Source organism: Mycteria americana, chromosome 24 (assembly GCF_035582795.1).
Source record: "Mycteria americana isolate JAX WOST 10 ecotype Jacksonville Zoo and Gardens chromosome 24, USCA_MyAme_1.0, whole genome shotgun sequence".
NCBI lineage: Eukaryota > Metazoa > Chordata > Aves > Ciconiiformes > Ciconiidae > Mycteria > Mycteria americana.
Window position 1 is genome coordinate 5,826,966 of NC_134388.1, and position 24,457 is coordinate 5,851,422.

The 24,457-nt window shown below is 50.2% G+C and overlaps 2 protein-coding genes across 8 annotated transcripts; both read right to left on the reverse strand.

Annotated features, from left to right (window-relative positions):
* Positions 1–12,941: 12,941 nt before the first annotated feature.
* On the reverse strand, positions 12,942–15,438 carry FAM174C (family with sequence similarity 174 member C). 3 transcript variants are annotated; one of them, XM_075523886.1, is made up of 3 exons: positions 15,009–15,438; positions 14,466–14,582; positions 12,942–13,877 (listed from the first exon to the last, which is right to left on the reverse strand). In XM_075523886.1, exons 1-3 carry the CDS (start codon positions 15,251–15,253, stop codon positions 13,874–13,876), a joined length of 366 nt encoding a protein of 121 aa, XP_075380001.1. In that variant the 5' UTR covers positions 15,254–15,438; the 3' UTR covers positions 12,942–13,873. The 3 variants fall into 3 exon arrangements, with proteins under 3 accessions (XP_075380001.1, XP_075379999.1, XP_075380000.1); XM_075523884.1 differs by having other exon boundaries at positions 14,466–14,627; positions 15,009–15,430; XM_075523885.1 differs by lacking the exon at positions 12,942–13,877 and having other exon boundaries at positions 14,462–14,627; positions 15,009–15,434.
* Positions 15,439–19,381: 3,943 nt separating this feature from the next.
* On the reverse strand, positions 19,382–24,313 carry CIRBP (cold inducible RNA binding protein). 5 transcript variants are annotated; one of them, XM_075523871.1, is made up of 8 exons: positions 24,163–24,313; positions 23,246–23,354; positions 23,052–23,158; positions 22,526–22,664; positions 22,349–22,433; positions 22,155–22,219; positions 19,701–19,806; positions 19,382–19,536 (listed from the first exon to the last, which is right to left on the reverse strand). In XM_075523871.1, the coding sequence occupies exons 2-7, from the start codon at positions 23,346–23,348 to the stop codon at positions 19,802–19,804; spliced, it is 504 nt and encodes a 167-aa protein (XP_075379986.1). In that variant the 5' UTR covers positions 23,349–23,354; positions 24,163–24,313; the 3' UTR covers positions 19,382–19,536; positions 19,701–19,801. The 5 variants fall into 5 exon arrangements, with proteins under 5 accessions (XP_075379986.1, XP_075379985.1, XP_075379984.1 ...); XM_075523870.1 differs by having other exon boundaries at positions 22,155–22,222; XM_075523869.1 differs by lacking the exons at positions 19,382–19,536; positions 19,701–19,806 and adding an exon at positions 20,988–21,730.
* Positions 24,314–24,457: the final 144 nt, after the last annotated feature.

The following is a 24,457-nucleotide window of genomic DNA, read 5'->3' on the forward strand; positions in this document are numbered from 1 at the left end:
GGCCCATCGCCACGCAGCCCCCGCCATGCCGGAGCCGGACCCCAGGCTCGGGACCCCGGTCCCGCATTAGGGGGGTGCAGCCGCTCCTGCAGGTACGAGGGGACGTCGTGTCCGTGCTCCTCGGAGCCGCATCTCCTCCCCAGGCAAGGCTCCAGCGGGAGAAAGCCATCACCCAGGCGGGGTCCGGGAGCCACGGGACCACCCTGCTCTCCAGCCAGCTCCTTCGGCAAGGCTCTGCCTCACGCACGTTTATTTTCTTCCTCCCCTTTTCCATTCTCTTATCAGCCTTTTCAGCCGAGGCCGCCACACTACGGCATGGGGACTGGCTCTCAGCATCTGCGCGCAGAGCATCCAGCGTAACAAAGCCCTGATCCTGGCAGGGATCTCAGGCACTATCATAACACCATCATAATAGCTTTAAAGCAGCGACAGCCCTGACAAAGAACACAGTCACGCCAGCCTTGTCCGCATTCAGATCAAGAGCGGCAGCGGGAACCCGCTGGCTTCTTTTGAGCGGGTATTTGTTTACACGCAGGGAAGTTGCGATGGAAATGGCTGGGGCTGGTCCTCGGCGTGGCATTTCCGAGGCTGCGCGAGTTTAACTGCCTCTTTTGACTCTCTAAATGCACCTTCGCCACGGGTGAAACGCTCCTAGACAAAGCTCTGCTTTATAAGAAGTAAAAACCTGAGCTCGGACCCACACGCGTTAAGAAAGGTCACTACCTTGCTGGAAGATGCTGAAAACCCAGGTCCGCATGAAAAGGTGACGCTGTCGCTGCTATTGCGTCTGCCCAGCGCTGTTAAATCACACCCTCCCGGGGCAACGTTTGGGGCACAGAGGGTGCTGCCCCACTGGAAGTTAGGAATGCTTTTCCTTTCTTCCACAAAAGCAAAATCAAGGTCAATTCTATTTAAATGAGCCTCACACTGGCCTGGGAGATGAAATCAGGCCCCAATTCAATTTAAAACTGATGCCCTGCTCACCACAAATCCCACCGGGCTAACTGAAACCCAGGCTGAATTAATTTCTGGACGCCAGCTCCCAGCCCCGCTCCCCTCCGGGGACCCAGCACGTCCCTAACTTAGAATAACCCAGGCCGGTTGCCCCTGCCCCGCGCTGCCGTTTCAGGCTGCCCGCAGACTCAGGGCTGGCTCTGCCCTCGGGACGCGCTTGTAAACTTGGCCTAAACGGGCTAAAGAATTTGCGGCGTGTTTAAACGAGAGCAAACCCTCCGAAACCCCACGACCCAGGGAGCAGGTACCTCGCCGAGGTCTGAAAACCATTCCTCCCGCTCCGGGTCACGCTTCTCCACCGATGCCACGGCAGCACGAGCCATGGCTGGCGTTATCTTCATCCCACAAACACCCCCCTTCCCTCCCCTTCCAAACAACATCCACAAGAGAGTTTAGGCTGGGAACGCAGCTCTTTAATCTCCAGCAAGCCTTTGACAACCTGTCTCGTCCTGGCTTTTAGCTGCGTGAGAGCTGTTCGCTAATGGAGCATTAACCTTGGAGAGCTTCTGCAATTACTCCAACACTAATTCTGACAGTTTTTGGTGTATCTGTTTGTTCTTTTGACAGGCAAAAGGAATTTCTTTCTAAAAGCTGTTTGATACATTTGAGACCTTCTGTCCACATTTTCTTTTTTTCTGCTCGAGATGGGAAGGTGGGGGAGAACGAGCGGAGGTAGAGACGCTACCTTCCCGCAGACACGTCGGTATAGGCAAAAGTCAAGATATTTCCCCCCTTCCAAATCCCTCCCACCTCTGCTTTAAGTCACAGAAGCGTTTGGTCTCTCCTGACCTCATTAGGGTAATTAGTAAACCTTTTGAAGCTGGGAGAACGGCTCTGAGCTGTGGGAAAGTGATGAGAGCAAAGAGCCTCTAAAAGGAGCGCGCATGGATGGAGAAAGGGGGAGAAAAACATCTTCAGCCGTGAAGAAGTGACCTGCAGAAACGGAGGGGAAGGGGGGGTGGACGAGGAGCATGCTGGCAGCCTTGCTCCCCGGAAATCTCCTTAAATTGCCTCTTTTAAGAGGATGGAAATCCAAGTCCTGGTTATCCCGTAAGACGCTGCAGGCAACCAAAGAGCAGGGAAGAAAAATGGTGGTGGGGCAGGCGCGGGCTGAGACCCGAGGATCTCTCTTCAGCTCTCTGATCTGCCACCGCTTCCCTGGGTGCCCTTTGGCAAATCAGTTCTCGCTGTGCCTTAATCCTTCCTTCATTTAAAAAAAAAAAAAAAGGTTCCCTACATGTTATCTGCCTCAGTCTTTAACAGCAAGACCAGTTGTTCTGAGGGTACCCAGCCCCCTGAGCTGGAACACAGGGATGGGGAGCAGAATGAAGCCCCCATAATCCAAGGGGAGATGGTGAGGGACCTGCTACACCACGCAGACACACACAGGTCCATGGGGCCGGGTGGGATCCACCCAAGGGTACTGAGGGAGCTGGCGAAGTGCTCACCAAGCCCCTTTCCATCCTTTACCAGCAGTCCTGGCTCACCGGGGAGGCCCCAGTTGACTGGAGGTTAGCAAATGTGACGCCCATCTACAAGAAGGGCTGGAAGGAGGATCTGGGGAACTACAGGCCTGTCAGCCTGACCTCGGTGCCGGGGAAGCTGATGGAGCAGATCATCCCGAGTGCCATCACGCGGCACGTATGGGACAACCAGGTGATCAGGCCCAGCCAGCATGGGTTTATGAAAGGCAGGTCCTGCTTGACCAACCTGATCTCCTTCTACGACACGGTGACCTGCCTAGGGAATGAGGGGGAGGCTGTGGATGTTGTCTATCTGGACTTCAGTAAAGCCTTTGACATGGTTTCCCAGAGCGTTCTCCTGGAGAAACTGGCTGCTCATGGCTCGGATGAGCGTAGTCTTTGCTGGGTACAGAACTGGCTGGATGGCCAAGCCCAACGAGCTGTGGTGAATCCAGCTGGTGGCCGGTCACCAGGGGCGTTCCCCAGGGCTCAGTACTGGGGCCAGTTCTGTTCAATGTCTTTATCAACGATCTGGACGAGGGGATCGAGTGCACCCTCAGTAAGTTTGCGGATGCAACCAAGTTGTGCGGGAGTGTTGATCTCTTGAGGGCAGGAAGGCTCTGCAGAGGGACCTGGGCAGGCTGGATCCATGGGCTGGGGCCAATTGTACGAGGTTCAACAAGGTTCAGTGCCGGGTCCTGCACTTGGGCCACAGCAACCCCATGCAACGCTACAGGCGTGGGGAAGAGTGGCTGGAAAGCTGCCTGGCAGAGAAGGACCTGGGGGTGTTGGTTGACAGCCAGCTGAATATGAGCCGGCAGTGTGCCCAGGTGGCCAAGGTGGCCAACAGCATCCTGGCTTGTATCAGGAATAGCGTGGCCAGCAGGAGCAGGGCAGTGATCGTCCCCTGTACTCAGCACTGGCGAGGCCGCACCTCGAATGCTGTGTTCAGTGCTGGGCCCCTCACTCCCAGAGAGACATTGAGGGGCTGGAGCGAGTCCAGAGAAGGGCAACGGAGCTGGGGAAGGGTCTGGAGCACAAGGCTGATGGGGAGCGGCTGAGGGACCTGGGGTTGTTCAGCCTGGAGAAAAGGAGGCTGAGGGGAGACCTCATCGCTCTCTACAACGGCCTGAAAGGAGGGGGTAGAGAGGTGGGGTCGGTCTCTTCTCCCAGGAAACAAGCCATAGGACCAGAGGAAATGGCCTCAAGTTGTGCCAGGGGAGGTTTAGACTGGATATTAGGAAAAATTTATTCACTGAAAGGGTTGTCAAGCACTGGAACAGGCTGCCCAGGGGAGTGGTGGAGTCACCGTCCCTGGAGGTATTTAAAAGATGTGTAGATGTGGTGCTCAGGGACACGGTGTGGTGGTGGGCTTGGTAGCGTTAGGTTTACGGTTGGACTCGATGATCTTAAAGGGCTTTTCCAACCTAAACGATTCTACGATTCTGTGATTTTCTACGTGGAAAACAGATGCTTTGGAGGGAAAGGGCTATCTCCGACTGCGTGCCTGCACGGCCCCCAGCGAAACCACCCTAGGTGGAAGCGGTGCACAACGAACAGCTCGGTCTGAAGTCTGATAAGGCAACGGGGACGTTCCTGCCGGCTTCAGATGGAGGAAGGAAGTTATTTTGGTTTGAACACTGCTTTCGCTAAAATGGCCTGAGCCACCAGTTAACACCTGCATGCGCATGTGTGAAAGGAATGGGAACCTTCATTAAGGACACATAGTCCTCCCTTCCTCTAATAAACACAGAAAACGTTTTCAGTGCACTCATCCAAGCCAGTCCAGAAGCCAAAACGATGACTGTGGAGAAGCTAAAGTTATAACATGGATAAAAACCTCCACTTCTGAAAGAAAAAAGCAGTATCTCAAACCTTTGCTATATAGCACAAAGGGCACAAACCTAATACTTCTCTGCATTCTTTAGAAATAGGGAGTTTGATGTGAGAGAAAAGCAGATTAAAATAACAGCGGCAAAAAAAAAGAGATCAGAATATACCCTGGTACCAGAGAATTTGAACCAACGTGTCCCCAGGTCCCGCTGTGCCTTCAGCTGCACACAATGACCGCCACGCTGCCCTCGTTCTGCTCAGCTTTTCTGAGATTCCCCATTATGTGGGGCTCCCCAGCCTGGTGCCACAGCAAACCCTCCATCCCTCCAGGAAAACATCCCGGCGGGAGCTGCTCCCCGGGGATGTCCTCGGCTGCAGGAGCCGGGCGGAGGTGGGCCAGCCCACCCAGGCTGCCCGGCCCCCAGGGATTTCGGCAAGATGCCTCTGGCCGGCTTTGAACAGAGGCACAAGGTTTAGATTTGATGCACGCGAAAGCCAAATGAACAAATTATGACCACGCAGCCTTCAGGGGGTCGTCGATGTTCCAGAGCTGGGTGACAACTCCGGCAGTGCCTGATGGTGGCCGCGGGCACGGGACCTGCAGGGACAGCTTTGCAAAACACCCCGAGAAGGCACTGGGGCGGGCACGCACGGGCATTGCCCACAGGCAGCGGCGGGTTCACAGGACCGTGTTGGTCACGAGCAGGACTGTCCCGAGCTGAGCAACCACCAGGCAGGGAGAGATGAAAGTTGCGTTTGTTGGAGAAGCCGACCTCAGCTGGGATGTCCTTGGAGAAGGCACCGCTGTCAGGCAGCGCCAGGATAAAACCACCCCACAGCCCTGCCTGGGGTTTTGGAGGTAAAGCCGCACCACGGCCCCCCCCCAAACGCACAAAACCCCCCAGCTTCTCGTTCACGGCGTTAATGCCCGTCAGGTTTTTAACTATCAGAAACAGTATTTACACCGCTTCTGTCAGAGAGAGGGGGTAGCGCGCACTCAGCTCAGGTTGAACAATGAAACGATTAGGATTATTTTAAGTACGTGAGGTTTTCTCTTTAAAAGAGCAAGAGTAATTAACCACCAGAATGTATTAGCAGCATATCAGGGATGCAGTAAATGCTCCATCACTCAGTTGTTTCAGATGAACGCTGGCATCCTTTCAAGAGAAACCTTCTAGTTTCACCGCACACAAAAAAGGACAAACCAGCCGGTGCTCTGCGGGAGGCTGAGCACGATGAACATAATGGTCTCTTCTAGCTGCAAAACCTGCAAATCTCAACACTTCCATTTCCCGGCTCTTATTAACCAGCAGACGGGAGCGTTACTCTGATTGCAAAGAGAGCAAGAGGATCCCCGAGTGCCGACAACAACAGTTGCTGTGGTTTGCAGCATGGCCAGCATGGAAACGTACCAAAATCAGGAGAAGCTTCCACCAGGCAAGGGAGTGAGGAGGCATCAGCCGATGCGACCGTACGTTCACACGCAAGTTCAATGCCATTTCAGTTCGATTTGCTGGCACGGGAAGCAACGATACAAACCTCTTAACACCCAGGAGCCACGATTACCAGGAATCGGGTGATGTGCTCTAACATGTCAGCTCCCCATTTGCCTACATCCCAGAAACCAATGTTAATTAAAACGGCTGGTAATTGTCTGCAAGCACCTCTACATGGGCAGGGCAGTCCCCGAACCCGTAAGAAACCCTGCTGAAGCAAACAAGATCCGTACAGATCCACAGCAGTCCCACAGCCCATGGAAGCACTTCCACCAAATCGGACCCGACATCCCCGTTTTCTAGCGATTTCATCTCGTAGGTGCATTGAAGTTTCCTCCTCTCAACAGGTATCCTTGGACGTGGGCTTTAGCTCGCGTCTTTGATCTGGCAACGTAAAGAAGAAAATACCGAAGTGTAACATCTGAGACGTTCATCTCAAATTTAATTTTAGGGACATCTTCTCCCTTCCATGCATGCAGTCACACATTAGCATGCATCAGAAGTACAGCATCCCCTTTAATGTTTACTCATCCTTAGATTGCAAAAATTGTTGTGTGAATTCCTTCTTCAATTAGCTCTGGTACTCAAAAAAAAATATTGTTCCGTTGCCAGTACAGTTATGATCATTTCTTTCCTTTATACTTTTATTCCCCAGTGTAACTTAAAAAGAAAACGCTTCTCCATTCTCCCCTGCAAACCCCCCCTTTAAAAATTTTTAAAACAAAAACAACCAACGTTTCTAAAGGAAAGGCTTTTGTGGCTGAAGTGCCACTTCCATTCACCTTTCCATCATGTAAGGGAAGAAAATAAAGATCAGAAGAAGGATTTAGACAAAAAGCCAACTAAGTAAAGCTAATTTTTTATACAGAAGAATCCTGCTAGTTGTGTAGAAGAGCTTTGTTGAGTGGAACAGAACAGACATCAGAGGAGACTCTACAGCAGGTTTTCAAATATTTCCAGCTCCCTTCCCAACGTGCAGCCTGTATTCCACAACAAACACAGAGACACAATTTCAGAGCAGCTCCAGTACCCACAGAGCACTGCAGAATTAAGTCTACCATCTTGTTTGCAGCATTTGGTGAGGAAAACTACCCCGGACGCTCCCTGCGAAGAGTCCCCGGAGCCGGAGGGACGCTGACAGCGCCTTCGGAAACACAGAAGGCAAAATTGTGAGCGCAGCTAAAAACGCACGTGCGTGGAGGTTGCACTTCCAAGAGACACGGACACCCCTGAAGGTCCACCACTCCGCAAGCATATTAGCAATAAATTGAACAAAACGCTTGCGACATCTTACCACAGCTACACTCATTTCCTCACTCATCGAGGGCTGCCTCTTGCCGCTTAACACCGCACCCGGCCAGTCCCACCCCAGGTCGTAGTTTCAAGCAGTGCTTGCAAGCCAGCCGTGAAGAAGATTCCTCATTTTCTCCTTCTTTTACAAATATGAAATCTAAAGCACAGGTGACCTGCGTGAAGCCAGATGAACGGCAAGAAGCAGAATACAACGCTCAACTCGCAACGCTGCCCTTCCACAGAAGGGGACCGAGAACCCGGTGCATTCGTGGTGACATCAGTAACAGCGCGCTGGGAAGTCCCTAACCCAGGGGATGGAGATCTGCCAACGCAGATAATGCCACCTATTACAGCTGAGCTTCTCCGCAGTACTAGAGGAATCTAGTAAATCTCCGAAATCCATGAATGAAACATCCTTTACCCTTAGTGAAACCCTATGTTTCTCTTTTTTTTTCCTCCCCTGGTGACTGGAGGGACTTGGACCATCTCTTCTTCTATACAACGAACAGAGAACTTGCAGACTATTGCCCACACACGCACCCAAAAACCCCAACTTTATACATGAACCCTCATTAAAAAAACAGGTCTGAGCACCGAGAGCAAGAAAAGTGCTCTTCTACGCCAGCAGAAAGCCGAGAGGTGGTTCCTCCCCCAGAACCCTGCTGCAGAGGTTATTTTGCACTCCACGGAGCACGGCGGCGAGGTACAACACTGCAGCAGCAAACAGGCTAGCGAAATCAAAAGAGCTTACCAGCACTCAGCAAACGGCCTGCAGTTCCCATTTCGAGGAAAGAAATTTGCATCCAAAGCATCAAGAGCACTTTAACTTGAGTTTAAAATAAATTCAGAGCAGATCCATGCCGCCAGCTTGTGTTTGTGACTGGAATCCCAGCCAGCGCCAGCCTGAGCTTCTCCCCAGCTGGAGACCTCAGCGAGAACCTCTCCTCGGCGGAGGTGAGAGCTCCAGCTTGTAGCACAGAGCAGACAAAGAACAGGGCCAGGAAAATGGTGTGGAGGACAACACATCTGCAGCTAATCCGGCACGCACAGGCCACAGCCATTAGTGTTAATTGGGGCTACCAGCCCCCTGAGCCTGAAAATGAACAAGCACTTGGTTTGCATCCCATTGCAGCTCCCAGCATCTCACACAGCCCAGGGCTTGAAAGCCTGTTGCTGTCCTGCCCGTGCTGCTGCCACGGTGAACGCTCTCCATTAGTTCATTAAGCACCGCAGTTAATTTTGCACAGCACGCTCCCCAGGGAAAGCCAGGTGCACACCGAAGGGTGCTGCCGCGGTAGGGTTGGGTTTTCACATGTCTGTGCAATGCTGTGCCGCGCTTACTGGAGGCACACGGACTGGGAAACATGACTTGAAGGAGAAGGGAGGAAACTCTGGGCCGAGCTTTAGTCCTGCTGGGGTTTATGCCAAGCCTTGGACCAGCCCAAGACAACTCTGCGCTCTGCACAGACAAGCCTTTCCCTCGTGGTAGCGAGCTCCCGTGCGAGCAGGGAGCGTACAGCTTAATTCAATCAAATTAGAGTATCTTAAAACTTTGTCTGTCCCAGAATCATAAAAAGTCTTTGCAAACAAGTACTAACAGGGCTAGGTTAAATCCGGCTGAGGTAAAGCCCGGGGTGAGAGCACCACCTGCAGCTGGGAGAAACCCTCTCCAGGCACACAGCTCCTGAAGAGACGCCCCAAAACTGCTGCTCCCCCACCCCGAAGCCCAGAGACACAGCCCCTGAGAGGGCACTTCCACCTCATTCCCAGACAGCTGCTTGAGGGAAGACTTGCCTTTTTAAGGCATCAGGATTTATTTTCAGATTCACCAGGTGTTGCCAGTGCCCCCTGAGCCGGCATGTTTGGTCTGCGAGTGCCATCTACAGGGTTCCCCTGCTCACCGGCCCCTCTCCTGCCAGCTCCCTGCCTGGCCCTAACACCGGCTGCCCTCTCCGCACAGCACGACAGAAGCCCCTACCAGTAACAAGGGTAAAACACGGAGCAAACGAAAGCCTCTTCCCTCCCGAGCTGTGCCATGCTCCAGGACGAGCGTGCAGCCACCCACCTCCTGGGCATAGGACACGGGGACACGACCAGGAGAGCAGGGTGGCAGAGCGGGACACGGGGAACTTGGCTTCTCGTTTCTTCAGTGCCACTAATCTACACAACCAAAATCTGCACAACCACCCTCCTTTGCAAGATGGATGCAAAGCAGATGTTAGTAACCAGGGAACACCCTTACTTTTGTTCAGGCTTTAATTCTTGGCACTGAGGAGCCAGGACATCCCCACCCAGGGGACAGCCTCTCCTTCCCGACTCCCAAATAAGCAAAATGTAACTTGGTTCTTCTATAGCGGAGTGGCTGGGATCACCCTTGCAGGGATTTGTCTTCTGTACGAGAAAAGGGATTAATGTAAGAACAGGGAGAAAAGAAAGGGAGGAAGCTTTAGAACATTGAAACAAACCCTGAGATGATGGGCGAAGGCGAGCACCAGGCAATGAGAGAGAAGTGTGCGTTTAATACACAAAAAGGGTTGATAGCGTCACTCTATTGCCAAGCAGAGAGCAAGGCAACGCTCGGCTAGGGCAGCTGAGCAGAGAAAGGCTCCATAAAAGCACCACCCCGTCGGCTCAGCAGCAAGCCGGCCACGTGAGGTGCCCCGCAGAACAGCCCCGAATGCTGGCGGCCAAGCACACTGCCATGGAGGAATCGGGTGAAACGGAATGCTTTATTTCATTTGTTTGAAGATACAATGGAGGGGGGATGCCGTAAACGAAAGTAAAACAATCAATCAATACAGGACTGGTTGCTATTTAAAAATAAATCAACAATTCAAGCAGGAGGCTGAAAGACTAGCTCCTCCATTTCTGAGAGCACAGGCAACACAATGCACTCAAGCGCTGTTTTATCGACTTCTTGACAATCTGCTCAGACCACAGGTCCATCTCCCAGCACTTTAGCGCTGCAGATCCCATTCCAGTCGCATGTACAAACGAAACAAAACAGAAGCACGTTATTAACAATAGAGAGCTGATGCTCATATCGCTCTCAGTCAATCTCATTAACCTCAGCAGATGGTCCAGTCGATTTGCCTAGTAGTTCAATATCAACAGCAGAGGATTTGATACAGCCCTCCAAGAAGATCAGAGAGGCAATTACGTAAACTTTTGAAATTAGGCTTTGGCTTAAACAATAGTGATTGTTTCAAGCAAACTCTGTAGCAGCCACTTGTGACACACGCAGGCCGGTGACTGCGCAGCATCGTAGGGAACCGCGCACTCCGCTCTCGGTCCTCGCCACCCTGCGCCCACCAGCTCCGACAGCCTTTTGGCAAGGATCGGCAGGAGCCCTGCACAGACCAACGGTAAAGGGCAGCCGGAGTCCACAGCCTCCCACTAACACCCTGATTCACTCTGGAGAAAGAAAAGTGCAGCAGTAGCTGGTAAGGCATCAGCCTGCCCAGGGACAGACACACCTTCCTCATACAAGCACAGCACTGCAGCGATGCAGCCGTGCAGCTCCCGGACCGGAGCTGTCTCGCATGCTCAGAGCAAAAGCGCGTCTGTTTGCATGCGTGTATTTAAATCTATGCTGAAAAACTACCGGAAGTTCTAACTGTTGTAAAGAGACCTACTAGGCTATCAACACGGGTATCAAATACACATAAAGTAACTAAAACTATAACTGCAGTAACTACCGAACTGCTCTCTTATTATGGAAACATAATGCAAGGCTTTAAAAGCCACTATTATTAGCAAGATCTGCCCCCAGAAAGCCTGCACTGGCCTCGCGCTCTTTGCCCATGGGTGCACTGTTCCACCGCTGTGAGGAGAAGCTGCTGCAATAGCTCCAATTTATTCTTCCAGGAGAAATGGAGATCAGTAAAAGCTGTGCCAGCAATAGATTTGCCCTCAAAGGAGTCTCAGGTCTGTAATCAGCACCTTTGTTTTCTCCTCTCAGAAGATGCCTTTAACAATGATTTAGAACAGAGCAGGAATGTAACGTCTTGGCCTGCGAAGAGCAAATCCAGACTACCGCTGCGTCCAAGATGCAGGACGCTTCAGGGGAAAATGGAAATAACCACACAGGGTCACTGATTACGGCTCAGACCTGTCTCTAGCCAAAACAGGATCAGAATAAAAGTGACAGCAATGCTACACTACAGCCCCACAATCACATTTTTATTCTCCACATGATGAAACCCACCCCTTTAAAGACAGCCAGCAGAAGGACTCTGAAAACATGTACGTGGTGCATAGATACTGGGCTGGCACACCCTCTGGGCCTTCAACTTAACTACCATTTGCCTACGTAGTACCAGAATAGGGACCTCGTTATGTGCTCTGGCTGTATCCCTCCACATCCTTCCCTGCTCAAATTCTAAATACCTATTACAGCAAAATCAAATTCTATCAAAATTATTTTCATGGCAGGACCTACGGCTTGAGGTCCCCTCTTTGATCAAAATCATTCAACTGTTAACATTAAAAAAATCATCCGCTCTTGCGAGGTAAGGAAGCTTCAAAATTGCAAAACCCATCTGCCCAATGAAGAGCAGAGCCTAAAAGATGATCAAGTTAATCACCTCAGAGAAAGAAAGGCCAACGAACGTGTCAAATCAAAACGCTGAGCCAGGGCACGCCAGCGGACTGAAATACAGTCAGGCTTACCTGGCTTCGGCACAACGCAAGAAACAACTTCGCAGAGGGAGCTGAAGAGCCAGAGAAAGTTATCAGCATGTATAGACCTGCCAGCCTGTGCAGGATCAAGGAAGATACGCTACCACGAATCAAACCAACCAGCTCTCTGATCACCCAAGGGGCAGCAACGGCCAGATTTAGCCATTACTGCTATCCTCACAGAGGAACGCAGCGAACGCTTTCATCTCTGCATCAGCTAAACAAGCAGAGAGTACCTAAAAGAGGCATGAAAGGATACAAATGATATGAAATTAGGGCACATCCAAGTGCTGTGTTCACATGACAGCATTACTAAAAATATATATATATTTAAAAATCTTTTGCACGTGTGCAAGACAGAGCTGCCAGCACCCGGGGTGACATTTCTCCAGGAAACCTCACCCACTCTGCGCTGAGAAATGCTGCCCCTCGCACGGGTGAGCACCGGGATCACACCACTCCCTCAGCTGCCTGATGAGGGATTTCAGAGCAGCAGCCAGACCCCGAGCTCCCAGGTGACTTGCAGCAAAACCATTTCTCCTTGCTACTTGATAAGGATATCCCTTCTGCCCCGCTCTTTTTGTTACGTGTCAGTTTTGTCCCCTTACCTACAGAGGATCTGCTAACCAAATGAGAGGAGCCATTACTCCAAAGACATTCTCGGTCTTCATCTTAAAGGTAAGGTCAAGCAGGGAACTCCCTGGCCTGCAGGGTAACTCCCTCGGGTTCTCCTAACAAAGGCACTACCAGTTTTGGGTGGAAGCGGGACTTAAGGATCCAGGTCTGCCCGTAGTTTTTAAGGAAGGGCCTTCCCTTCAAGGCTAAAATGTGCCACAAACAGGAGCATTTTGCAAGCAATTTTCACCATTTTAGCAGCAGATGCACCTAACAATGACCTTCTAACACATTCACGTTTGGTCCTACACAATAAGAACCCATATATCACCACAGTGGGCTGCACAGAAACATCCCAGTTTGCTGAGCTGACAGTGGGACATAGCTCGAGTACCAGCAAACAGAGTGAAACTCCAGTACCCTTCAAGAAGAGATTATTTCTGAGCCAGGGCTGTCTCGGTTTAAGAATCACAGTTAATAGGGGTTTGGGTCCCCCTTTTCCAGGTATCAGATGCTCAGAGACAGGTCACTCATCGCTCAGAGACAGGTCACTCATCACACTAGCAGTTAAGGTTCTCCGACTCAAACCACAGCGCTCTGGCTCTTCCTCGGGTGATCTCAGAGCCAGCAGCTCAAAATCCAGAAGCTTGGTAGACATCACACATTTCTCTGGTGCACACACCATTGCAGCTGGGCAGAACAGTCTGAACACTCGCAGCCCCATGGACTACACGACTGATTGCTCTTTTGGAGAAATGCTCCTTTGGGCTAAGCGGCACCTTTCATTTGTAAACATCTTCACTCTGTAAACCCATGTAATGACCTGTATTACCACGTGTAACTGCTAACCCTGCAACTACAAGAACACTGATGGATGTAACTCGTTCCCAAAGCTATTCTCTGTCTGAACTAACACAACACTATCCACACCCACCGCTAGCGTAACAGACAACGAGAGCTCTCCCAGCTCCTACCGGATCAGAGCTGACTACAGAGACAATTCCTAAAGAAGTAACCTGATACTGGATGAAGGAAAGAGGATCAGCCTGCAAAAGGAATCCACTTGCCTGATAGTCCAAGCTGACTGCCACAGTCGGTAGAGAGAGGGATATGAGCACCTATAAAATACTGAGAGGCCAGCAGCCACAGCTGCAGCACTTCAGTCCAGAGCGGCAAGATTTCAAATGCTGAGCATTCATCCAGGAGTTACGTTTTCCTCAGCATCTCCCTGTGCAGTTAACAGCACCCAACACAGCATCCACCTGCATTTAGCATGCAGCTCCACCTTTCCCCAAAAATGTGTGTGAAGAAAACAGGTTTGGTCCCCTTTCCCCTGCCCCAGCTATGGAAGTGTTTGTACTGTTAATGAATAGTCATTATAAGCAATTATAAAAAATAAAACTTGAGGACTCGTAAGGTGATTCCACTGGACTTGCACCCCCTTGGTCAGTCTGTGCAGTTGGTGCCACTGGTCCCAAATCATCTGGAAAAAAGAAGACACCCAGCATCAGCGTGAGCATGTACAACGTGACAGATCACTACCAACCTCAAAACAGCTGGGGGAGCTGAGAGGCCAGACAGCGAGCTACGCCGAGGTAACGTTCCTCCTCAGCTTTAAAAAACACATCCTCCAGAGAAATCAAACTTGCATGATCCACAGGATGAAAGCACATCGCTGTGAAAGCAGGAAGGGATGCCCCGATGGGACCGTGAGCTTCAGCTGCGATGTGACTCAGGAGCAATTCCCAAACTGAAAAAACCAGGAGTTTTTGTCTTCCTGTCTAATGCAGGGAGGCTCAGACTGGACAGGAGGGCTGCCTCTCCCTCCTACGGGCCTGCTAAACACAAGGCACAAAGTGGTGCTCCAAACAAACCCGGTATGTCTCTTTCTGCGCTTGGTCAGAAAATGAAGAAAAGCGAGATAAAGTCTGTGTGCCAACACAGAGACCACACACAGAAGTTTAATTTATGCAGATCTGGTTATAGGATCTGTGCCAAAGCTCCCACGTCTTTAGAAAAGGAGTCTTAGCCCCTTGTGAGGAAAAGAGCAGCATACAAAATACCCGCTTACCGCCTCAGATTTCTTGTTTCAAACACCGTGTCCTCGTCGCTGTCGAACGAGGCCATCTCTATGTTCTCATCGTAATTCGACAGGAGGCCGTATTTCTTCCGCTGAGGTTTCTTCAACCTGAATTGAGTTTTGCGCTCATTTCTGGGTCCCTCTGACCTCGGGCTGGGGGACACGGAGGGCACAGAGTGAGTGTGCTGTCACACAACAGGTTTGCACAGAGACAGGGCTTTTATGAGTAAAGGGCAAAACGAGTGGCACTGGGAGACGTTTTATCGCTGCTAATTACCTTAGGTAATTAACAGCGGCATGAATTTACAGCAGCATTTCCCAGGCGCTGCCAGAGGGATGCACAGGGAAGCACAGCTCCGGCCTGGCAGAGGGAGGGATCCAGGGCAAACAGGGCACAACCCCGGGGCCGGGGGGGGGGGGGACCGGGGCAGGCAGGGGCACAGCCCCGGAGCCCAGGGGGGCGGATGGGGACGGACCGGGGCAGGCAGGGGCACAGCCCCGGAGCGGGGGGGGACCGGGCCGGCCCGCACTCACCGGAACGCCCGCAGGAGGAAGTAGAGCGCGGCCAGCGCCGAGAGGGCGCTCAGCACGTACACCGCCCGCTTCAGCACCGGCAGCCCCGATCCCGGCAGCGGGCCCGGCCGCGTCCCGTTACCCGCGGCCGCCCGCGGCGCCTCCGTGCCGTTGAGCGAGCTCGAGGTGGCCGAAGGAGCGGGGGAGGCGGCCCAGCCGACGTGCAGGAGGAGGAGGAGAAGGCAGAGGGGCTCCGGCCGCAGCATGGCCGGGCCGGGCGGCGTGGAGCGGCGAGCGGCGCCTCAGCGGGGCGGGCGCAGGAAGGCGGCGGGACGGTGCCGCGCGGCGCAGGCACCGGCCAGGCCCGGCGGAGCCGCACGCGGCGTTCCGGGGCAGCGCCGTTCCGGGCCGGCCCAGGGCGCCCAGCCCCGGCCCGGCCTCGCCCCACCGCCCCCGTTCCGCCTCTCAGGGCGGAGGTTTCTCCCCTCTCGATGCGAGTCCTCCCTCAGGGCCGCCATTCCCCCTCACAGCTGCCACAAGCCCCTCAGCGCCACCATTTCCCGCTCAGGGCCACCGTTCCCCCCTCACAGCACGACTCCCTCCCTCAGGGCCGCCATTTTCCCCTCAGGGTCGTTGTTGTCCCCCCCCCCCCCAAGGCCATCATTTCTCCCTCAAGGCTGCCATTTCCCTGCCACCATGGGCAGCCAGAGATGAACATTGCTTCAAACACGAGCATTTTGAGTATTTCCGACAACCGCCTTGTTTCTCCACAGGATCTCCGGACTGACCCGGGGGGGTCTGTCAGCCACCCTGAAGCACAGCCCCATGTCCCCCTGCAAGCTTTCCTCTCGGGGACAGGGCTGGAGCTGCCCAGACGCACAAGGCTTGAAGAAAAGGGCATTTCGGCTGGAAATGGGTCACCCCCTGCAGCTAGCTATTCCCTCAACCCATCCCAGCAACAAATCATTAATGCAGTGCCATAATTAGCGATGCCAAAATAACAGCACCTCAAACTAGGCCTCTATTTTTGTACCTATTAATTACTTCTGCCTGCATTTAAGCATCTAGGCATCCTAGTTAGGAAGGCATTTCAAATAATGCTTTGTAAGGATTTACAGACTGAATTCATTTAAACGTCACCCGACTGCATTTTTATCAGCAAAGGTTTCTCACACTCTCTCACCCCTATATTTAATATCAATCCTCTATTAACATGCAAAATCCTCCCTGGTGAATTGCTAGCTACAGCCCCCAAAAGTGTGTCAGCTGATTTCTTTTTTTAAACCCTGTTCACTTAGATAATTTGAAAAAGGTTAAAAAAAGAAGAAAAAGTAGGTTTCAGGAAGGGAGCTGGATAATCATTCCCATTCTGCATGCACCGAACATCCCCAGGGGCCCCATGGACTCTCACACGAGGAAAGGGCGATGGCTCTCGTCGCAAGCACCCCGCTCGCTACCTCACCGAATTCCTTTGTGCCTGGGACTCCCCAGCCAGAGAAAACATTTCTTAGTAAGAGCACAAGTTTTTAAAGCTGGCTTTACCCATTAATTTAGCTTATTTATAGCAGCTAAGTGTCTGGCCTCCATCACACCTGCGCTGGAGAGCCGATTCAAGCGGCAGCAGAACAGGAGCAGCGGCTGTGCCTCGGTAGGTTGGCAAACCACCACAGCCTTCCTTAATAACCAGGCTTTGCAGCATGGACCAGAGAATACGCCATCAGTTCTGCCCTTCAAACACGCTGCAGCGGTCATTGTTACTGGGCAAAATGCTCACCTAACTTCTTCAAAGGCACTTAGGCAGTATGAGCAGACTTTTTTGCATAATACACTGCTCTTAAAAGACTGTCCTTCAAGTGGGGCACAGCATAGCCAAAAGCTAGAGAAGTAACAGTAAAAAAAAAAGGGGGGGGCGGGAGCAAGATAAGGATAAAACAATCAAATGTGTTCTTTTAACACAAAAAGGGTGAGCAGGAGAGTAGCAGAGACCATCAGAAACCCTCTTACTGCCTTCACATATCACATTGCAGCCTCCTGCCCAGTTCTTTCCAAAGCTGCCCAAAATATATTCACAGCTGTCAGCCTCTCTAGCAGTATAAATCCTCCTCATTATTGAGCTGCCACATTTTCAGGATTTAACCAAGAACAAGACCTCATTTTTATGAGCATCAGGCACGTGCATCAATTCAGTTTGAGCCAAGTGAGCCCGGTTACAGTGGGTCTCTCGGGAAGGCAGCGCTCATTTTAGAGCCCCGTGCCAGCAATCGGCCAGACCAACGGGGTAACCGAAATAATCCGAGCTGCTTCCGCTCTACAGCATAGCGTGGCAAGACACGGGTATAACGTATCGAAGGTAACAGCCTGAAGGGCAGAGACAATTAAGGACATTTGAGTTAGTGTGATGTATCGGAAAACATCCACCACTACGTAGGGAAGAGCTCTTATAATCCACAGCACACAAGAGAGAGTCAAGGACCAGCTGGAGGAATTCAGCAACCAGCACTCATCTGACTTCATTACAAGCCAATGACACAGGGACTAGGTAGCAAGTGGATAGAAAAAAATTAAGAATATTCTACACGTACAGAAGAGGAAGAAAAGGGCAGTTTGCCTGGCTAGTTTTAACTTTTTGATGGTCCATTTTGAAGATGGGACTTAAAACTGGGCAGGAGAAAACCCTAATCCAACAGAGTTGGGGTTAGAAAGTTTGATCTCTACAGCATACTCCAACTAACACAAAAGGCTGAAAATTCTCCCAGTAACTTTACTGGAGAGCAGGTAAAGGGTAACAGACCAGAGAAAAGTTACATGTCATCAGTACCGGAGTGCAAGCTTCCTGCAAAGACACTTGAATTCCCTTGCTCTGTGCCTTACCTGCCCTTCCACAGAGCGAGTAAAAACCCGTCTTTAGCGTCCAGCACCACGCTGCACAGACGGTGCGAGCCCCGTAGGTCAGGGACAGAGCCACAAGTCAGGTAGTTGTTTGGATGCAAGGTAGGGCAAGCAAAATTACAGCAGTTAACAAAACAGCAATCAAGAACCTTAATTAAACAACACAACCCAAGTGTTTTAACTCCTGCACAGAGTAAGTCTCTGCAGAATACAATAGACATTGCAAATAAAAGGCAACATCTGCTCATTAGGGAAGATGGCACTAAGTCTTTTATTAGCCATTCTATTCCATAGTCAAAGGAATCAATACAAAGTTGCAGTCTCTGCAATTGGTGGCTTATTTGCCTTTCATCTTCAGCCGAATTTCCCATCCACACATACCAGGAGGATTTGCTCCGACTATGCAGCTCCTCTTTAGGCACAGGCAAATGTTTTCAGAGTTTTAAAAAATTGCCGTTAGGACTGCGCTATTAACCCATCCAGGCAGCTCATTCCTTGCCCCGTATCTGTACAGGGCACCTTCCTGGCATTAATTAGTGGTGAAACCAGTTCCTATCCCATCAAAAAACTGTCCTACCAGCCTTTTTGAAGCCTGATGCTCCCACCATCCATCTGAAGCTCCTAATTGCAGTACTCAAAAGCTGCACAGCTCAGTACTGCTTCAACCCTCGTCTTGTTCCACTTCTCATCTCCAAGCACCTATAGCAGTTTTCACCCGATGAAGTTGCTCTACTAGAAAATTCCAGGACATAATAAAAGACCAGAGTTAATTTGCTAATACTCAAATTGTTATTTTCCAGACTTAGATAAAAATTATTTTTAATGGAAGTGATCCTAAAACCCAAACTGTAAAGTTTTGAGTTACAAATAACCACTTCATTGAGATGGGAAACCCAGGGCAACTTTGTCTTGAGCCAAGTACTTAAACACACAGAAATCATCAGTTGCAGCACAGGCCAATCTCATGTCCCACCTGAAAATCCCAAGGCGTAGAACTTCGGAAATGTGCAGCCACTTCCGAGTAGCAGAACCACCACATTAACTTGCATCAGCAAAACAATTTTAATTAATGTGCATGGAAAGAAATAATTTGTTACCCAAGCTCGAAAAAGCTTTAGCATTTAAGTGCAAATTAAACTTTTGTATTCGTTACCATTTCAACTGGCAGAAGGCCCTTCTGTTCTGCACAGTACTGACTCCTCATTTATGCAACTGCTCATCTGACAGTTCCTTCAGGTGTAGCTGCTTCACTGTCAAGTTTTGCAGATGCACAGACTTAACATAATTAGGCCACTTAAGTCAAGGTTACAGCAATGCAATTAAATTTCTTCCTCAAACTCGCCCTGCAAGACAGGTTACCCTCTGTCCACCTCCCCAGCCAGAACAGGACTGGTTTATTTTGCACTTTTAACTGGGCTATACACCAGGTAACTGTATTTCTATTGTATGCCTTGGCCACAATCTAATATTCTCACGTTTCCCCACAAAAGTACTACAGAGATTCATTTTTTTCCACATTCCAGTATTTTATTCTAGCTTGACTTATTTCCTCGTTCAATTGACCTGTATAAAAATCAGTAACAACACTGCTCAAAGCTCTTCATCTCCACCACTCCAGACAATGGCTGTCCTTCTTGGTCTTCTCTGATGCATTTCATTGCTGAAATAAAGTTAAGACAGTAAGTTTAAAGTCTGTAAATTTTCAGCTAGAAACTACTGGTCAGAGTTACCACTTACAGAATAGCACTGTAAAACAGTAACAGCCAAACCTTTTGGCTCAGGAAAAGCTACAGGGGCGAGGGGCAGGCTGAGCAGAGACGTTACCTGGTTGGCAAACTCGTGTCTTGGTCCTGCTTCCTTGGAACGAACGCTCTCCTTCCTCAGAATCCCCACTCAGCTTCCCTGTCGAGTGTCCCATCTTCTCTTCAGCCTGCCAAAGCAAAGGTGCATTAATAAAAATATCAAACGGAGCCTTTACATTGCCACCCACCTCCCCCAACACAAGTCACATCAGATACGAGGGTTTCACAAGCCATTCGCTGAACCCATCACATCACAGAAGCACAGTCTGGGAAAACTGTTCCAGGGCTGGCTGATGCCTTTGATATGCCAGCCAAAGTATCATTTGATCCCTAAGCAGAGAGTTAACCACTTTGACATGGCTGCTTAGGAAGTGTGGGCTATGGGAAAAAGTTAATGGCAACAAGTAGGATGGCAAAGAAAGCTACAATTAAAGTGAGCAACTTAATGAAGTCTAGGAAGATTCTCAATAGATGAACACATATCAAGTCAGGGAATTCGTTTCCCATCTTGCTTCCATACCTACTAGCAAGACATGACTGCATGCCCAACTCTGATCTGTGGAACTGAAGTTGTGCCACAAGCCAAAGGTTGCATACGGCATGGGTTAAAATTTTTCCATCAGTTGACCAAAATTGTCAAAGGAATATTTCACAGGTACATTAGACTTTCAAATGAGCTCTCAACAAGAGGAAGGATGCGGACATGAGCAAAAGGAGTTACCTCGAATTACAGGACTATTTCCACATATGAACTAGCCAAGAGAGCAGCTTTCGTCTCAGAGGTTTCTGTTGGAGGCACAACACTTCTTTTCTCCAAGGACACTGCAGTTTCCATATGCTAGCAAAGAATTCTTAGAACTTGTAAGGCAATGACAAAGCTAGCTAATTACGGCAATTTACCTACCATTGAACACTCCTGTCAAGCTAGTAACTAGTCCAGTTACTAAAGGACTGATTCTTCACTACAGCTTTTCAATGCAGGCTATTTCAGTATTTTCAGGAAACATCAATTATCCTACCTAACACTAGCGTTCCCTCGACTTCTGACTTAGGCTTTGAGTACTAGAACATCCTAAGGTATATACTTTCAGTCCTCTGCCTCTAGACAAGTTTGACTGTTCTTACATGAAAGTATGTCGACAAATTCACATGTCAAGACCGATTAAATTCTAGCAACTGGTCAATAAATCTGGCTTGCTCTGACACTGTCACTAGTCTTCTCCTCTCCTCTGGCATCCTCTACTACTTAGACTGTTCTTCATCTTCAAGGATTGTGTTGTGCAATGAAATGTAAATGTCAGGAGCAGAGTTCATTTCAGACGGTCTTTTAATAGGCTTCGTAAAGCCAAAGAAAACTGTATACAAGAATCCTTTACCACTTCAAATACAATATCAATGGAATATGCATATTTCTTCCAGTAAAAAAGGACAATATAAATAAACATTTTCAAGAACCTCTTTTATGGTAAGTTTGCAAGTCTATTTCTGGGTAATTTACATCATTACAACAGTAAAAATACCGTTATGCAGGTTGAACATACAAGCAAGTTTCTCTTTAGATATATCAAGGTGGTTTGCCTTCCAATTTGTACCCAGGCTGCATTCCTACCTTGCTACACTAAAGGAATGTTACAAAAGACGAAGGTAATGCACTTAAAAAAAAAGTCCACAGCTTGTTCAGCTTCCAGTGAACATTGAATTAAAGGTCCTTTCTATCTCAAAAGAAACTGAATTGGGGCCCCAACTTCACAACTTTAAAAAAAAACACCTTGGCTCATCATGAAGGATAAAATAAAATCTGAAGTGCTTTCAAAAAAGATTAAAAACACTTGAAAGCAGAGCTTTCTTAAAGAAAAGTCTAATTAGACCATCTTATATCAGAAGCTGTCAGGCTGTGTTTGACAAGATTAGAACTGATAATACTACAAAAGTGAAAATACAAGTAGATGTACTACACAATAACGATTTCAGCGAAGCTCCAAAAATCTTTATAAATACAGCCATTGGAAGGACGATCTTGAGTCAGGAAGGATTTTTACTCGTTGTGTGTAGCTGAGGACAAGAAGCAGGCACAATTGTAAAGGCACTGAAGCATAGACAAGTTCCAGCATTTTACTCCCTTGCATTATTTCAGAAGCTAGTGCTAGTTCGCTACACCGTAAGAGAACTCCCCCACCCTTGATTAAAGTTTGTTAGGGCATCCGAGTTTTGTCTTAGTCTCAAGCTCGAGGAACGTATTTTAAAAACTTGCTTTGCCTTAGATCCAAGCAACTCCTACACATGCATTACAAATTAGAAATTTAAACGGCACAACCACGTCCAAAGCCTGGCAGATTGGTTCTTACGGGCAAGAACAGAAATAGTGGTACAGTCCAACTGAGCCTTACAGTATTTCCAGACTCAAGTACAGGGTCAGAAGGTTTAGAGAGTTCCTACAGCATACGTACTCATCATTCCCGTTTGAACCAAGACTTACCGTAACTGTCATAGCTGTCTCTGTAGGATCCTCCTGAAGACCTGTCGCCATAGCCACCTTGACTCCTGCTGTTAAAAACATTCACATGCTTTGTATTCGCTCAACTGTTTCTGGAGCCTATTGACATTTACGTCAAACAGGCAACGGGCTTCAAGAGCTTCGTAACAACCCACTAGCAGTTGCGATGACTTTACCTGCTATTATAGTAGTCTCTGGAGCCATTATATCCTCCACTTCTGGAATCAAATCTGCTTCCGCCATAGCCTCTCTCTCCGCCGCCTCCTTGAAGAGACACCACATCATGGGGTGATCATCATTCTGACGAACGCCATTACCACTTCAGGAACTGCAAGTCACTCACGCGCACTCACCTCTAGAGAAGCCACGGCCCCGACCTCTGCCGCCACGGAAAAAGCCTCTGCCCCCAGAAGACCCCCCTCTGTATCCACGAGATCTGTTCTCTGATGATTTTCCAGCCTGATCAACTCTGATCTGACGTCCATCTACAGACTACAAACAGAAAAAAATAAGCCAGCTTGATATTTAAACAGAAAAACACATACACAATGAGTTCACACCTTCATTGTTAGCTAAGCTGTACCAGAATTTATGAGTTCTTACGAAGGTTTTATTTAACGTCACAACTAAGCCAACTGCACAAGTTGATGTTCAACCAGCATATACAGGCATTCCTATAAAGGATCACTATTTTTCAGCCATATAGGTTGGGTCATGAAACTTTAACAATTGGTATTCTTTATTATTTATATCATTTCGTTGTTTTAAGACGCTAGTATTTATCTGGTTTTCTACGTGGCATTGAACAGAAGCACATCCTTCTGAATTCTCTTACTACATTTCAAGGAAATCAAACAAGCTGTTCCAAAGCCTCCTTACCTTTCCATTCATGGCCATCATTGCATCTTTAGCATCATCTATGTTTTCAAAAGTGACAAAACCAAAACCTCTGGATCTCTGAGTCTCTCTGTCTTTCACCACAACAACTATAAAGAAGGGGGGGAAAACGCATCAGCACCTGTGCAGCCTAACAAGTTTATGAAAGTCATCACAGCTTGGTACTGCGATCTTACCTTCAGAAATTTGTCCGTATTTAGAGAAGACTTGTTCCAATGACTGCTCATTGGTGTCAAAACTCAGTCCACCGACAAAGAGTTTTCCCTCATCTGATGCCATTCTGACCTGCAAAGTCAATGTATCCGAAGTCAATACCTCAAAAAAAAAAAATTCCCACAACGTCGGAAAGATTAAATCGGTTATAACATCACCAATAATTCGTTCCTATACGACGCATACGCTCAAACTCCGGTGAACTAGTGCTTTATATTACAAAGAATATTCTATAGCTTGGCTCCAGACCAAGCGCCTTCCCCCGGGAAGCAGAGCTGCAGCCGGGCATCAGGGCCTGCCGTAGCCACCAGCAGAGCGGCCCCAGCCGCGCAGCGCAGCCCGCCGGGCGCAGGCAGGGCCCGGAGGCCGCCTCCCGGGCGCTCACCCCGCCGGGCTCCCGCCGCGGGGCCCCGCGGCTCCGAGCGCCCGCCACAGCGGCGCTCCCCGGCCCGCAGGCCCCGCTCCTCCCGGCGGCCCAGCGCGCATGCGCGCTCCGCGAGGCCCCCCGCCGCCCCGACCCCCGCCCGGGCGCGAGACCCCCGCCCCTCCCTCCCGGCCCGCCCACTTGGCGCAGGCGCAGTCCAACGCCCCTCCTCCCGCCCGCCGCCATTTTGCACCGTCGAGGCTCGTCGCCATTTTGTTTCCGAGGGCGCATTTCCCCCCCACCAGCCCCTTCCCCCCGCACGGCAGACGGCCGGGACAGCTCCGCCGGGCTCCCCGCAGCCGCGGAGAGCACCCGTGCCGCGGGACGGACGCCCCGTTCCGGACTCCCCCAGGTTCAAGCCCTCTGTCTCCTAAGACACATTTCCTTGAGCTCTGGCGCTCCGAGCCTCCCCGGCCCAGCCCGGCCGCAGCCCGCCCACCGCGGCGGGCGCCTTACCGGTGCCCTGGAGGTGCGGGGTCCACACAGCACTTCAAAGCTTCGGCGCGATGTACGCTGAGGCTGGCGGGGCGGCGGCTTATAAACGCCCGCGCTGTGTCCCGCCCATCTTATGAATATGTAGATTAACCCCCACTGCAAGGCGGGGCGACTGACGCCACCAAAGTGCTGCCGCCGCTGCACTACCTGATTGGGCTGGATGTTGTTAATATTCATGAGCCCCGCCGGGGGGCGAGGGGAGGAGGGAGCGAAAACAAAACCGCTGCATTCCCCCCCGCCCCCTCCTCCCACCTGG